Source organism: Carassius gibelio, chromosome B12 (genome assembly GCF_023724105.1).
Source record: "Carassius gibelio isolate Cgi1373 ecotype wild population from Czech Republic chromosome B12, carGib1.2-hapl.c, whole genome shotgun sequence".
Taxonomy (NCBI): Eukaryota; Metazoa; Chordata; class Actinopteri; order Cypriniformes; family Cyprinidae; genus Carassius; species Carassius gibelio.
In genome coordinates, this window is record NC_068407.1 from 16,502,210 (window position 1) to 16,516,978 (window position 14,769).

The following is a 14,769-nucleotide window of genomic DNA, read 5'->3' on the forward strand; positions in this document are numbered from 1 at the left end:
GAACCGGCTTTACTGACGATATGCGCATTAATTATCGGCCTATATTTATCATGAACCCCTAAATCCTTTGTCATTAATATCCCAGTGACAGAATTTTTTTTTTATCTAGGTGTGTTAATTACTAAGGATCAGAAAAAAAGATGCAATATTAATTACCAACCCCTTATTGATAAAACACAGGTAAGATTTAACCAGTGGCTTCAAAGGGGTCTATCTTTGAGATATAGTGTACTTCTCACAAAAACCTAAGGCCTTTCAAGGCTTATTTAAGTCACTCAGTCTGTTCTTATGGACCCAAAACTAGGTAAAAGTGTTGACCAGCAAATTTTTTTATGGAAGCATTATATTATACAATACATTATATTAGAAAATATGATGTAATGAACACATATGCAAAAGTGGTTCTTCATTTTTTGGAGTTCAGTACCTCACACTTTCAAGATCAATTGGCTTAAACAGTTTAGAAAGAACCCAGTTTTTTTGTATAACTTTATTCCTAATTATGTTTTCTCTCTGTTTGGTGGACTTGATTTTCTTCTCACGTGTAACTATAAGATTGATAAACTACCAGCTATATTATCTGCTTTCCATAAGCAGGTTTTCTTGGCTTGGTCACTAATCTTCAAGCACAACTTTTCACCCCACAGTCTTTTATTTGGAATTATCTGCATTTTTTTCCCCCAGAGTTGGTTAGATAATGAACTCTCAAGGGTTGTTATTTTCATATAAAGATTTTTTTTAGATCACTTTCAATTTCCTGTCTCTCCAAAAGAATTTTCCAGAGTTATGCGATCTATCCTATCCCATTAGGTGTTGTTGCTTTACTGAGAGGTACCCATCCTTTTTCACTGGTTTCTTCTAATTTGGTTGATACTTTTGTTAGTAGATAATGTTTTGCATCTCTATGCAAAAATAATAATTGGATAGTTTGTTCATTATTTCAGTAGAACATTATTACTCTGCCAGCTGTGACTGCTTATTGAAATAATACTGGAAAAAAATGTGGATGCATCCTCATACTCATATTTACTAACTAACAAAGTCAAGGAGATTTCCTGCAAAATAATTCATAAGTTCTATCCTGCAAACCATTACATGAAAAAATGAAAATGATATTTCCTCCAGTTGCTCTTTTTGTGAAGACTTTGTTGAAACTGTGCTTCATCTCTTTTGGAACGGTCCGTTTACAAATACATTTTGGCAAGATTTTTTAAGTTAAGTTTAGGATAAACATGTATGATGAATGTATTCTTTTTTATATTGGGTTTTGAGTATGAACAATTTAAAAAGAAACAGTTTTATGTAATGAATCTGATTTTGCTTCTTGCTAAATTTCACATCCACAGATGCAAATATTCAATTTCTACCCCTCTTATTTTTAATAAAATATTTCGAGCAATACCTTTCATTAATCAAGTTGCTTAAGAAAAAAAAGCCTTAAAAACTTGATCAGTCTGTAACTCTTTTCTTATCTTTAATGACATGTAAGTCTTTTTTAGGTTGTAATGTATTAACACCCCCTTTTTCTGTTGTTTTGTTGTTGTTTGTTTCTACTTTATTTTTGTTTTTATTGTCTTCTACTTTTACGTTGATTGTTGTATTATTCCATGTGCACTTGATTTGATTCAGAAAAATAAAAAGATCCCGGATACTACCGGAAGTGGGTTGAATGCGAGCATGCGCACTGCATCTACGACAAACACGTGTTGCGAGACGCGGTAGTAGTAAGATCCCAAAGCTTCGCTGTGCTTTAGAGTGATTTCTTGAGTTTATTTGCTAAACTCTACACATTTGCTGTTTAGTTAAGTAGTACTGTCCTCCGTGAAGCTCTTGCCGAGAGGACCCGTGTGTTTATAAGTTAGTCACCGGCCAAATCACAACAAACACAATGGTGAGTAACGTGGGACTTCTTAATGTTAATAGTTTATGATGTTGCTTTACTACATTCAGTGTGTAGCTATTATAATTTTTAGCTGCCGGAATTATAAAACTATATACATTGGATCTTATGTGAATGTTTTAAAAGCATTTGAGTTGTAGATCAGACGTTGACCTAATAATTATTTGGTAAACATAACATAGTGTCGTGCTGATAACGCTTTGCTCTTTTGTCTGTCCTATTTTTACACAGACTGAAGCCGAAGTGAATCCGAAAGCCTATCCTCTGGCAGACGCCACGCTCTCCAAAACCATCCTGGACCTTGTGCAGCAGGCGTCCAACTACAAACAGCTGAGAAAAGGGGCTAATGAAGGTAAAGTACGCCAGCTTGATGAACGTGTGTCCATTAGGAGCACAACAACAGTGCTTACCCATTATATCACAACATAGTCTTCACACTAACTATCAAACATCCAAGTTATCAGGCTCCTGCTTAATAACAAGAGTGTTACCCACTAGCGTCAGAAAGTGGAAGTGCAACAGTTATTGTTTGACGTAATGTTTTTTATGGGCTGTTGATAACATTCATTATGTTCAGAATTTTAGATGTGTTCAAGATATATTGACATTTTATAATTTTTAAAGGGTAAGTTCACTGATTTTCAGCCAGCTTTGTGTTGTTACAGTGTCACTGTCTAAGTAAGTTTAAATTGTGTAGTATTCCATGTTACCTGTGTTAAACATGTCCTTGTTTTTTTTTTTTTTTTGTCAGCAAAAGTCAACTGGATGACAAAAAATTATGCAAAATTGTCTGCTTCAGGAATTTTATTAAAATCTTCTGCTTTTATTCTCAGTGCATTGTGGGTGTTGAAGTTTACTTATCGTTTTTTGCCTTGTTTTCTTTTCTCTAGAAATGTATTGCAGACTAAAAGCAGTAGCATTTCTGCTGCATAGATGGCCAAATTGATTAAAAACCCAGCGGTATATTACCCATTTAGAACTTATTTCAAGCTGTTGTTATTGAGAATGGGCAACAAAGACAAAACAAAGCTTTAATCACCAAAATGAAAAAAACCTGATTAATAATCTACATTTTGTAAATGTCACTTTTGCCAGCTCTGATTTGTATTGTCTTCCACAGCCACTAAAACTCTTAACCGTGGGATTTCGGAGTTCATCGTGATGGCGGCTGATGCTGAACCCCTGGAGATCATCCTGCACCTGCCGCTGCTGTGTGAGGATAAGAACGTGCCGTATGTGTTTGTGCGCTCTAAACAAGCTCTGGGACGTGCATGTGGAGTGTCGAGACCTGTCATTGCCACATCAGTCACCATCAAAGAAGGATCGCAACTGAAACCTCAGATTCAGTCTGTGCAGATGTCTATTGAAAGACTCCTAGTTTGAGCTCATACTTGTTACACTTTTATTTTCAGGTTTTATAAATGATCTTTTTGTACAATCCCTAAGGACCCCCACCCCCAGAATCAAACAATGTTGAGCGTGTTCCTCAGCTATTGACAGCCGAATAAATTTTGGTTCAAATCAAATTATTGTGTGGGTTCTTCGCACTTGATAGATGCATGTATAACATTAATGTTTTGGCATTTTTAAAATGGAATGAAATATTCTGCCACTTTTCTGTTGTTACCCAATGCAAAGTGAATATAAACCGCAATAAATACTTTCAGATGTGTACAAATGAAAGCAGATCATGCATTTTAAGTGTTTAGTAAACTATGCAGTTCATTTTGGTGAAAGTATACTTCATGTTTTTCAGTGAAATTCATTCGTTTGGGGAAAAACTGAAAAGGTTTGAGAGTATTGTGCATGGAAAATTGGGTATATAAATTTAATACTGATTTATGTATTACTTATTTGTCCACTTAACGGCTGCATATTATTACATTCCAGCCATCTGAACTGAAAGGCAACAAATATGAGACATTTAATCTTACTGCCAATAAGATAAGTTCAACATTTTGCTAATGCCTATTGCAACAAAAAGCTATTCTTACACTACATTTACACTGTTTATATATTTTGTTACATATCTTTGACCAAGTAATCAAAAAATATGAGAAATATAAATAAAATGGGACGTCACATATACTTTAAAAAAAAAAAAAAAATGTAGATTTGTGGGCCTTTAATAAGATCATGTGTAATCGTCATGACTACACCATTTAAACCCACAATTCAAAAATATTTATTTTTTTGTAGTTTTAAATAGACACAAAGAGAAGGAAACTGCTCATTTGACTCTAGTGAACCACGTGACTGAGAAACTAAAGTCCACAACAAACAGAGAAGTCTTTGATAGCAAGACCGATCAGACCGGTGAAAAAACTATGAGCGGGTCTCCAGTTTTATTAAACAAACATGAGGTCGAGCGTTTGCTCTCTTATGATGATCTGATTCCCAGACTGGAGTCTGTGATGGCAAAGTTTTCTAAACGGGACAGTTCCGAAATAATCCAGCCTGTGAGATCTGTGGTCCCTATACAACAACACAGTGGGTATGAATAAATCCATATCTCAAAAATATTACGATCGCTTACTGACATAGATATAGGAATAAACACTTGATGCGTTTTTCAGGTTTTTGGGCGTTATGCCTGCATATTTGGCCGCTGAAGGTATTTTATGCACTAAGATGGTGACTTTCTACCAGCGTGCAGAGGGCTCTAGTTTACCATCGACTCAAGCAACTGTGTTACTCTTTCATCCCGAGCATGGAAATGTGACAGCGGTGAGCCACACAAAGCTGACTTTTTGGCATACAACTTGCCATCAGCTTCTATACACATCTGTTCATGTCGGGGATTTACTAATTATATAATCATAAAATTAATATAATATATAATTTACTACTCTGTGTCAATAATGTATAAGAGTCTACAGGAAAAACATTTTTGATATATTTTTTTGTTTGGACCAATTGAATCCAAACAATTGAATTGATTTTGCTTGACCATCCTCATAAGGCTGCGGTTCTCTTGGTTGGTTGTGCATCTTTTTCTTCCACACTTTTTCCTTCCACTCAACTTTCTGTTAACATGCTTGGATACAGCACTCTGTGAACAGCCAGCTTATTTGGCAATGAATGTTTGTGGCTTACGCTCTTTGTGAAGGGTGTCAATGATTGTCTTCTGGACAATTGTCAGATCAGCTGCCTTTCCCATGACTGTGTAGCCTAGTGAACCAATCTGAGAGACCATTTTGAAGGCTCAGGAAACCTTTGCAGGTGTTTTGAGTTGATTAGCTGATCGGCATGTCACCATATTCTAATTTGTTGAGATAGTTAATTGGTGGTTTTTGTAACCAAAGACTTAAACTACTTGAGTCTGTATGTTTTTAATTTATACACAAGTTTAACAGTTTGAGATGAATTACTGAAATAAATGAACATTTACACAACATTGATTTATCAAGATGCATCTGTATATATATATATTTGATTTAGTTCTGTAAATGTATTTCTAATGTCAGATCATGGATGGGGAGGCCATCACAGCCAAACGAACTGCAGCAGTATCAGCCATATCAGCTAAAGTAAGTTCCCCTGAAACAGACCCAAAATTTGTAATGATGTAGGCTAATATATAAAGTCACTTAATCTGAATATGCTTTTCTCTCTCCAGCTGTTCAAGCCAGCTCTTTCAGAAGTGTTGTGCATCCTTGGTTCAGGGCAGCAGGCTAGAAGCCACTATGATATCTTTACAAAGCTCTTCAAATTCAAAGAGGTAACCAGTGTGAAAACATGAAAAACGTCCAAGTCATTCAGAACTGTTTGTGTGTGTGTGTGATCCAGTGTTGTATTCACTTCAGGTCCGTGTATGGAGCAGAAGGAAGGAAACGGCTCAGCGGTTTGTTAATAATCTCCAAGATCCTGTAACAGTTTGTTCTTCAGTGCAGGAGGCTGTGATAGGAGCTGATGTAATCGTGACTGCCACAGGTGCAAGTCAGCCCATACTCTTTGGCGAGTGGGTCAAACCAGGTGCACACATAGCAGGTCAGCTAGTCCACAGATTTACAATATTTTGTGAGATATTTAACCAGTAATATACAAGAGGCTGTGTTATACTTAGAATATAGTCATGACTTAAAGAGAAGGTTCAGATGCAGACAAATGAGCATCATTTCAGAGAAACTGCAAAGACAAAAACGACCTATAATTAGTGATTAATGAAGCACAGCTACAGTCCCTTTCAAACCAAGCTGCTTACTGTTGAAGAGCCTCAACAAGTCAATGTGATAGTTACTACATTGTGTATTTATCTACTGTTTCTTGACAGCGGTTGGCGCTTGTCGGCCAGACTGGAGGGAACTGGATGATGTCTTGATGAGAGAGGCTGTGGTGTATGTGGACAGCAGAGAGGGGGCGACCGCAGAGTCAGGAGACATCATTCTGTCTGGAGTATGCATTACTTTTCATCAATAAAATATAGCTGTTTTGAGTCTTATATTACACCCAAATCATTATTTACCCAGGCTGAAGTATTCGCAGAGCTCGGAGAAGTTCTAAATGGATGCTTTCCTGCTCAGCGTGAGAAGACTACGGTATTCAAGTCACTGGGTAACTTGTTTTTCCACAGCCGTGATCCAAAAATCAAGAACTAGATGTACTGAAGATAGCATTCTTACCACTGATAGAAAGTCACAGTAGCAGATTCAGTCCCCTTGAGACAAAGAGGAAATATCTATTTATAACTTTTCTTATACAAGCTTTAAAACTTCTCTGCCAGCCATGTGGAATTTGTTCAATGTTGTTATCTCCCAATGTTTCTTGCTTAGAAAGCACTAGCTAGTCCTGGAATGATACATTTGTCAGTGGAAGCAAAGCTGTTATGACTAGCTGGATGTTTTGCATTTTTATATGCAGGAATGGGGATACAAGATGCCGTCTCAGCCAAACTTGTGCTGGAGAAGTGGAACAGTGAACACTGAAGACCCAAGCACAGCTTCCTCTGCTGATTTCACAGTTGATCAGTCATTTCATTTTGAACCGAGGCAAAAATTGGAAGCACACAGTTGCCTAGAATATAATTATGCGTGTAAACATTATGGAAATTACTCAAGTAGTCAAACCTGTTTATTAGAAGGGGGTGTCCCAACACTTCCGTGCATGAAGTGTACATGGAAAACCAAGAACAAAGACAAATGTTTGGTTTCTTTTTACAGATATAAAAGTTAATGCACTGTAGCTTTAGTGGAGACAATAAAAGCATGAATAAAGCATTTTAAATGTTTTTAAAAAGTTACAGATCTGTCAAAATTAAAATGTCCATGTTGTAAATTCCAACCATTTCGTCTTGAACCATGTCTGAAATCCAATTAGAAGTTTAATACTTAGTCTGTACCTTTACAACAAACTGCACAGTCTTCAAGGGGATCTTTCAAGAATATGAACCCCATCCCATAGTGTTGCGGTGTCTACAGTACAGAAACTTCTGACATGCTCAGCTTTGCAGTGAAACTCTGGTCTGATACTGATCCTAGGCACTGGTAGATCTGTCATCTAAATACAATACTGGGACTCTAAAATGGTTAAAACACTGTCCGACTCCTCCAAAAGCCTGGCTTAAATACAGAGAGAGATTAATAAAAGAGGTTTGCCCTTCTGAATATTCATATACAGTAGTGAAAATATGCTATATACTGACAAAACAAAGCCGTTATATGCATGTAACTACCGTAGGTTTGTTTCTTGTACAGTTAACAAAATAAAATCTCTAGCATGGAAACATAAAATAGTTCCTTCAACATTACTGCAATCTCAGTTTCTTAGTAGTATGCATGATTGACACCCCCCACCCTTTAGGAAAAATCAGACTGTTAGTGTGAGCAAATTAAAATCCATGTGGGTTTAACGTTTGGCAATAATTCATTTTCTACAAAACAGATTGTAAACAAAATATATGGGCTCACAAAGATGGAGAAATACACTGAAAGGAGTATTTAGTTTAAAAAAAAGGAGATCATTAGAAGGCAGCAGGAATGTCTTACTGTACGGGAAGGAAAACAACTATGGATGCCACTCCTCATCACTCGGAAGCAAATAATCTGGCATCTTAACAGCTAGTTAGTGGTGCAATTCTAAATGCAATGCAAGAGGGAGAAATATCTGTATGGATACACTGTGCAGACTATTTCTTCTTCCCCAACACACATTTCCCATCATCCCCGCCTCCACTGTTCTCCTCTCAGGTGAACTCAGATTGTAGCTGGCGCTGCGAGTACAGTCAGTTCAGAGGATATAACACTTCCTCTTTCCTTTCTTGACTGGGGGCGGACACAGGACCGCACGGATGGCTTCATCGAACACCGTCTTAAGACCACGTTGTGTTAAGGCTGAGCATTCCAGGTACTTCACAGATCCTGTAGTGAATACAAGAGTACTTAAAGTGGATCCACACATTAAAAAGACTGGTACACTTACATTGCATTTCTTGCACTAAACATTCCTTAGTTACAGTAGACTTTTGGATAAAATGATAGATGGTTTAAACTGATTCATGAAAATAAGTTTGCATTTGACTGTAAACCAACTGTTCAGCGTCCCATTTAAATGTGAATAAAAAATTAAGATGATTTAAAAATCAGTTAAATGTATTCAATAAATCAAAACTCATTAACATTTAAATGTCACAGATTATAAGGATGTTTTTACTTCAATTCATCGTTGAAATTAAGATGAAATATGAATCTTTAAAATGATGGCTATAATTGTTTCCATGATTTTTCAAAAATTCAACGAGACATTAACAGGTAAAAATATAAGGTAGAAAATATAATCAATATGTAGTATAAGCCATATATTTATATATTAGAGTTATTTTTCTAGCAAACAATCATTAAATGGCTTTGCGGAGGTAATTTCTATTTTACCCGATATGACGTCTTTCCACAATTAAAAGACTGAGTTAGTTCTTGGAACATGCAACATTTCACTAAGTGTTTAAATTGTGCTATAACTAGTAGTAAATAATCTTAAACTGAGTCGCTATCGCAATCTACCATGTCACATTAAAAACATCGAAACAGTTTTTACTGTTTAAGTTTCATGCTAAAAGAAGATAATTTTAACGGTGAGATTTAATATCAAAAGTAACACAAAGCTTATTATGATTATTGGATAGCAGTCCTTCTACAAATTATGTGTAGTGATGTTTCAGTCACGTTTCAACAGAAAACAACAGATACATTTTTTTATTTTGGAATATAAATATGCAGTCCGTAAGTTTTGCCTCGTTACTTTTCTTTTGTGCATCATCACGGCTCCTCAGCGCAGATGAATCTAATGTTTTGATGACTGTCAGTCACCGCAATGCTGTGTATACTGTACTTTGGAATCACAGATTCTAGCCTACGTCTTATAAGTATTACCCAAATATAAGATTCACCAGATATTATAATCTGAAAAAGTAACAAGTCTGACAATTTTGTTCTGACCAACGGAGGAAAACAATCATTACAATTAATCGTGCTACCATATTTATTTTAAGAGTGTGATATGAAATACATATTTTTGTAAATAAGGTTACTATGAGAAATTTCACAATTCTCAATACCACAGCGTATTAGTCACAAACAACAAAAAAAACCTCAATTATTGACAACAATAAAAAGGGACAATTGCAACAGAATATAAGAGATACAAATGAATGTGGTTTAAGGTTTTTTATGTTCATTTATTACACAACTGACAAAGCTTTATGTCGCATTTGTATTTGACCGCTAGGCACGCAGCTTGACCTAAAGATGACTTTACGTGTCCGTGTTGTGTTCCGTCTCTGAACGCAGGCACAGAAATCCTCCGGAGGACGCACAAGCTCTCTTTAGCGCTTTTAAAAATGTGAATATATCTTATAGACTTAAATCAAGCACACTTCATTTTGCAAAAGTCACACGTTACATGATTTTACTGATTTTCGTGTGAAATTGGGCTTTTATGGAGGAACAAAAGGGGAGGAAAGGGCCGCAATCATTGTTTTATCTCAAATATTGTATTTTTATAATCGTTGGAGGCCTAAATCAAAATAGTTTTTTGATTAATTGCACAGCCCTACATCAAACCATGGAAATTATTATTGTTATACTTTGTTCTCCGATTGATGTTAACAACATCAGCACTCCGTGACTGTATGTAGTGTGTATTAGCATTAGCAGATTTCAATTTTTGTACAGTCTAATCTCTAATTGTCATACCCTTCAAATTTCATATAAAGAAATACTTTTAACCCAAAAGGGAAATTATTCTTTCTTAGAACTAGTTCTTTAAAATACAAAATTGTGTAATCCCACATACGTGACGTAATGACGCAGCAGCATGCTCAAATTTCCCATGAAAACCTACCTGAACCACTCAAATTAGAAAACATTATTATAAGCTTAGTGTTATGAATCGGGCTTAGGTAAGGAGATGGCTTTGAAAACTGGCTGGTTGTGTACTTGCTCCAAAATTGATTTTGGTTCCTTTTTAACCCCCCCCAAAAAAGTTACAGACTGCAGCTTTAAGAAACCAGTTTGATCATTAATCATTATTTTGTTCATCAAAACAAAGGTAGATTAAATTTTACACTGTCAGCCCATCCCTAACATACACACATATGTGTAAAGGCAATAATAAAATGCATTTAAATGCCAGTGTATTAATACTGAAGTGCTGACCTATTTCTTTGGCCATAGCGAGACCTTGAGGGTAGGTGATGGGTGTTAGTTTCTTCTCTTTCAACTTTTCTATAGTGTCCTTGTCGTCTCTCAGGTCAAGCTTAGTCCCAACCAGAATTATAGGAGTGTTGGGACAATGATGTCTGACCTCTGGATACCACTGTTAAAAGAAATCAAAACAGACATGTTGAGCTATGATTGAACGCAAAATCATTCAATGCGTAGAAAAAAACTGGCACAGTATACGTAGTCTACTCTATACTTAAATACTAATAGTATGTAACCGTGCCATTTCCCAAGCTAACTGATGTTTTAGCAGTGGATAAACACCACAACCTCCCGCACCCAGCAGTGACTAATGGCAAATGCCACTTGATCTTTTGAAATAGACGTCACTGGACATTTTGCAGACACAGAAGATTAAAAAGACCTTGCGTCTGTTTTATTGCAGCTGCATCAATATGCTATTTTAAGGCTTTGAAACCACATTTGTTCAATCAGTCAAGCCGGACAGACTAGCGAAACAGTCACAGTTTCCATTAACTGTGATCATTTCGGAAGTCACATATACTGACTTTGTTTGTTTTTAATGCCATTCCAGCCTTTGTGGCTATTTTCATGGTGAGAAATATTTATAACAAATATAGCCTACATTGACTTAAACCACTAAATATCTGAGCGCTTGCTTACCTTCGCACGGACGTTCTCAAACGAGGCTGGACTCACAAGAGAGAAACAAATCAAGAACACATCCTATAAGAAACAGGGGGGAAAAAAACAATTAGACAAAATCTTCATTTTATGCTAAAATCTTTTAGAATTATTTTGTTATCTGCAAAGCACAGCATTGACTGGGATGTTGCATTAATGAACTGTAAATTGACTCGTTGCCCAAGTGAAACGGAGCAAAAAAAACAAAACACATTGAGGTTTGTGCCTGAATGACATCGGCAAACAATGGAGCCATTCACTCTCTCAGCCTTCACAAGAGAGAGAGGACGACAACAACACAGAGCTGCCATTAATGCTCTCAGCAGCATATAAGAAATCACTTTAGCATCCCAGGAATCAGGACATGGGCTATTTTTAATCATTTTACTGTGTTAAGGCGTAGTTCTTATTCCGTTTCCAGAACATAAGTCATCAAACTAGTTTCGAGATCCTTCCTGGTCTCATGACTCATTTAAGGCAAAGAGTCAAAACTCCCTCAAATATTATCCATATGACACTGGAACTCAAATACATATGTAATTTTATATATAAAAATGACTATGCATCTGTTTTAGCCCTGTTTTTATGATTGTACCGTCTGAGGATAGGAGAGTGGTCGAAGCCTGTCGTAATCCTCCTGCCCTGCTGTGTCCCACAGTCCCAGGTTCACCGGCTTCCCATCGACCATCACATTAGCAGAATAATTATCAAATCTAAATGAAAGATAGAATACAGTTTCAGAGATAAGATATGGCAAATATTAAAATTAACGTGAAATGCAACTTGCTACCTATTGTACTTGCAATATCAGACAGATTCATAAGTTAAACAGGTTATGCAATGAGACAAATTCATTTTAGCTGTTGGGAAGTGACTTCTAGAATTGAGTTAGATATATGAAAGGAATAGAGGGACACATGAAGCAAGTGAAAAAAAAAAGTTTTAGAGGTGAAGCTATTTATCATATCCTGATGAAAGATTCTTTTTTTTTTTTACTTGGAATAACATGCACAGATGGAACTGGCACAACAAGACCAGGAATGCCGTTTTTCTAAAGTAAATGTTGTCAGTTTTGATGTCTTGTTGACTTTAAAAGGCCAGTTCACAATTTTTTCTTTTTTACTTGTTCCAAACCAGTATGACTTTTTTCCTTCTGCAAAAAATAATTTTATTTAATAAAATCAATAAAATAAAGTGTTTTGACTGCTTCTGTTAATATAATGAAAGTCATGGGGTCTAAAACAACAAAGACGTTTATACCGTTTAATGAAATAATTAGGAATAGCTAAAATACACTGTTCCTGTTCCTATCTGTGCATTCAGTCATAAAGCCTAATATAAATACTTGCAGCTGTCTGTTTCATTAATGTTGATATAACTAAATGGAGAAATACAAAAAATAATCAGTGAAGACTATGTAGTGTTTTAATGGCCATTCGGACAAGTGACTGTTTAATGCAATACTGTGTTTTAAATTGGGCAAACATATAAGTCCACAGGCTCGATCTAGTATGAACATTCGCAATAGTAAATTATATGCACTTCGGCTGAACTGGGTTAGAGTAAGGTCTGCTTACACAGTAGGGATGTATTCCCCGGGAAAAGCATTGGTTGTGTAGCTGATCAGAAGGCATGTTTTTCCCACAGCCCTGAAAAACAACACCACCACATCAAATCATACATATAACACATTAAATGACAGAACTGACCATAACACACTTGATTTTCCAACAAAACAGTGATACGCTTCAGTAACAAAAGAAGCAGGGCATTTACTGGTCTTAAACCAACATCATAACAGCCAGTGTTACTCATGTCAATTATAAAAGTGGGTTTGTATGACTTCTCCGTTAATCTCTGGAACACTCCCTATTGTACATTACTGCATTTGTATGACGTAACATTTAAAAGAAACTCAGGGAAGGGTTAGTTTACACGGGAAAAAAAAATCACAGAAAAAGGCACTGTTCGGTTCCAGTAACGTTATACAAATATATGGAGAGTTAGTCTTACGTAATTCATAAGCTGTTTTCGCTGCTTTAAAATAACTCATTAAAGTGGAAAACGCTGATTTAACGAGTGTTATGTGTGAAATAAGCGCTTTTAAAACATCTGTGAGCTACAAAGAGCGCCCAAAAGTTTCTAAAATAAAGGACCACAAGTTATCTTAACTCAAAACACCAAGGAACAAACTAAAAAAGGTCTGAGACATGTAAAACTTTATTCCAAAACAATTCCCCTGCTGAACACGAGAGTAAACTCACCCGTCCCCGACGACCACACACTTTATGGCCTGCATCTGGGCTCACTTTAGCACGCTTTATCCCGTTAGCTTTCTCTGTGAAGGAATCGATAAAAGCTGCTCTGAACCGAGATATCCCGCCCTCAGAATTCAGCACGGACAAAAGAAGAGCGGAGTCGATAGAAGTTGAAAGGAAATGTGAAATTTCGCTCAAACTCGACTGAGTAACTAAAGTTAGCTGGGCATTCCAGAGCATTTGCTGTTGCTGTTCCAGTAAAACAAACAGCCACCACCCAAAAGTCCCGGGCGCGCGCACACGCGCACAAATCCAGTCCCGTTCCGTTCCCAAACAATAAACACACTTCCTGCTGCCTCCTGATGGACTGGAGCGGATCTACGTCTCTAAATCACACAGCGGTCAACATATGATTGATGTGAAACAGCTATGAAGACACTTTAATTTATTGCTTATTACATCCAATATTTCATATTTTATTATATGCAAGTTAATAAAAACTAGAGGCATAATAATTATAAAAAGTAGAAAAAAGGTTTTAAATGAAGTATTTTCCCACTTGAAAATGTTAACCTGTAAAACCTTACATATTAAAGTATTGTCAGATGAAAATTGTGAAAAAAAATAAAACGGTTGATTGAGCATTCAGAGAAAAAAAAAATATATAAAAAAAATACAAACTAGTTTGCATATATGTTTTATATCATATTTGATACATCGGTTTTTATGGCTCATTTAAGAATATGGGGCTCACACTTAAAACATCTCAATTTCATTCAGAGGCATGAACTTAAAAAACAAATAGGCAGTTTGGTGTAGCCTAGCTGTTGTTTTTATCTGGCCAAAAACTAAGATTACATTCTGAGCTTGTAATGTAAATCAATTAGATCTTTACAACTGTATAGCAGAATACTTACATAAGAGATATAAACTATAGCTGTCAACATTACTGCATTACATTAATTCTTAATGCACTGAAATATATATATATATTTTTCAGAATGTTCCGTCATATGGATTTTATTTGTGTGATAATTTTTGCTTTGTAGTTGTTGGATGTCGATAGGGATATGTACAGTATACAGGAGGACATTTCTGCACTTCTTAAAATGTGCAACATCATAGGCCTACTGTTTTTTTTTTTTTTGATTCAGACTGACTGCATATTTTAATACATACATTTGTGATGTTCATTTTTAATGTGCTTATTTTTTCCATGTTTTCTAAATACTTTTTTTGTATTCATATTTTT

At 35.9% G+C, this 14,769-nt stretch overlaps 3 protein-coding genes across 3 annotated transcripts; 2 read left to right on the forward strand and 1 right to left on the reverse strand.

Moving 5' to 3' along the window:
- The first annotated feature begins 1,667 nt into the window (after positions 1-1,667).
- Positions 1,668-3,426, forward strand: LOC127968769 (NHP2-like protein 1). The gene is made up of 3 exons (XM_052570107.1): positions 1,668-1,891; positions 2,132-2,252; positions 3,021-3,426. Exons 1-3 carry the CDS (start codon positions 1,889-1,891, stop codon positions 3,281-3,283), a joined length of 387 nt encoding a protein of 128 aa, XP_052426067.1. The 5' UTR covers positions 1,668-1,888; the 3' UTR covers positions 3,284-3,426.
- Positions 3,427-4,157: 731 nt separating this feature from the next.
- Positions 4,158-7,180, forward strand: crym (crystallin, mu). Its single transcript, XM_052571092.1, has 8 exons — positions 4,158-4,394; positions 4,477-4,627; positions 5,368-5,430; positions 5,520-5,621; positions 5,707-5,890; positions 6,174-6,295; positions 6,370-6,454; positions 6,761-7,180. Exons 1-8 carry the CDS (start codon positions 4,228-4,230, stop codon positions 6,823-6,825), a joined length of 939 nt encoding a protein of 312 aa, XP_052427052.1. The 5' UTR covers positions 4,158-4,227; the 3' UTR covers positions 6,826-7,180.
- On the reverse strand, positions 6,953-13,873 carry LOC127969250 (ras-related C3 botulinum toxin substrate 1-like). The gene is made up of 6 exons (XM_052571093.1): positions 13,524-13,873; positions 12,837-12,908; positions 11,855-11,972; positions 11,239-11,301; positions 10,549-10,708; positions 6,953-8,256 (listed from the first exon to the last, which is right to left on the reverse strand). Exons 1-6 carry the CDS (start codon positions 13,556-13,558, stop codon positions 8,126-8,128), a joined length of 579 nt encoding a protein of 192 aa, XP_052427053.1. The 5' UTR covers positions 13,559-13,873; the 3' UTR covers positions 6,953-8,125.
- Between the last annotated feature and the right edge of the window lie 896 nt (positions 13,874-14,769).

Coding starts and splice junctions, on each gene's coding strand:
- LOC127968769 (XM_052570107.1), top strand. Junction 2,253..3,020: donor GAGAAAAGGGGCTAATGAAG/GTAAAGTACGCC, acceptor TGTCTTCCACAG/CCACTAAAACTCTTAACCGT.
- crym (XM_052571092.1), top strand. CDS start 4,228: ATGAGCGGGTCTCCAGTTTTATTAAACAAACATGAGGTCGAGCGTTTG. Junction 4,395..4,476: donor CCTATACAACAACACAGTGG/GTATGAATAAAT, acceptor TGCGTTTTTCAG/GTTTTTGGGCGTTATGCCTG. Junction 5,891..6,173: donor ACCAGGTGCACACATAGCAG/GTCAGCTAGTCC, acceptor GTTTCTTGACAG/CGGTTGGCGCTTGTCGGCCA.
- LOC127969250 (XM_052571093.1), bottom strand. CDS start 13,558: ATGCAGGCCATAAAGTGTGTGGTCGTCGGGGACGG. Junction 11,302..11,854: donor CACTCTCCTATCCTCAGACG/GTACAATCATAA, acceptor TGTTTCTTATAG/GATGTGTTCTTGATTTGTTT. Junction 8,257..10,548: donor CGCTATGGCCAAAGAAATAG/GTCAGCACTTCA, acceptor TATTCACTACAG/GATCTGTGAAGTACCTGGAA.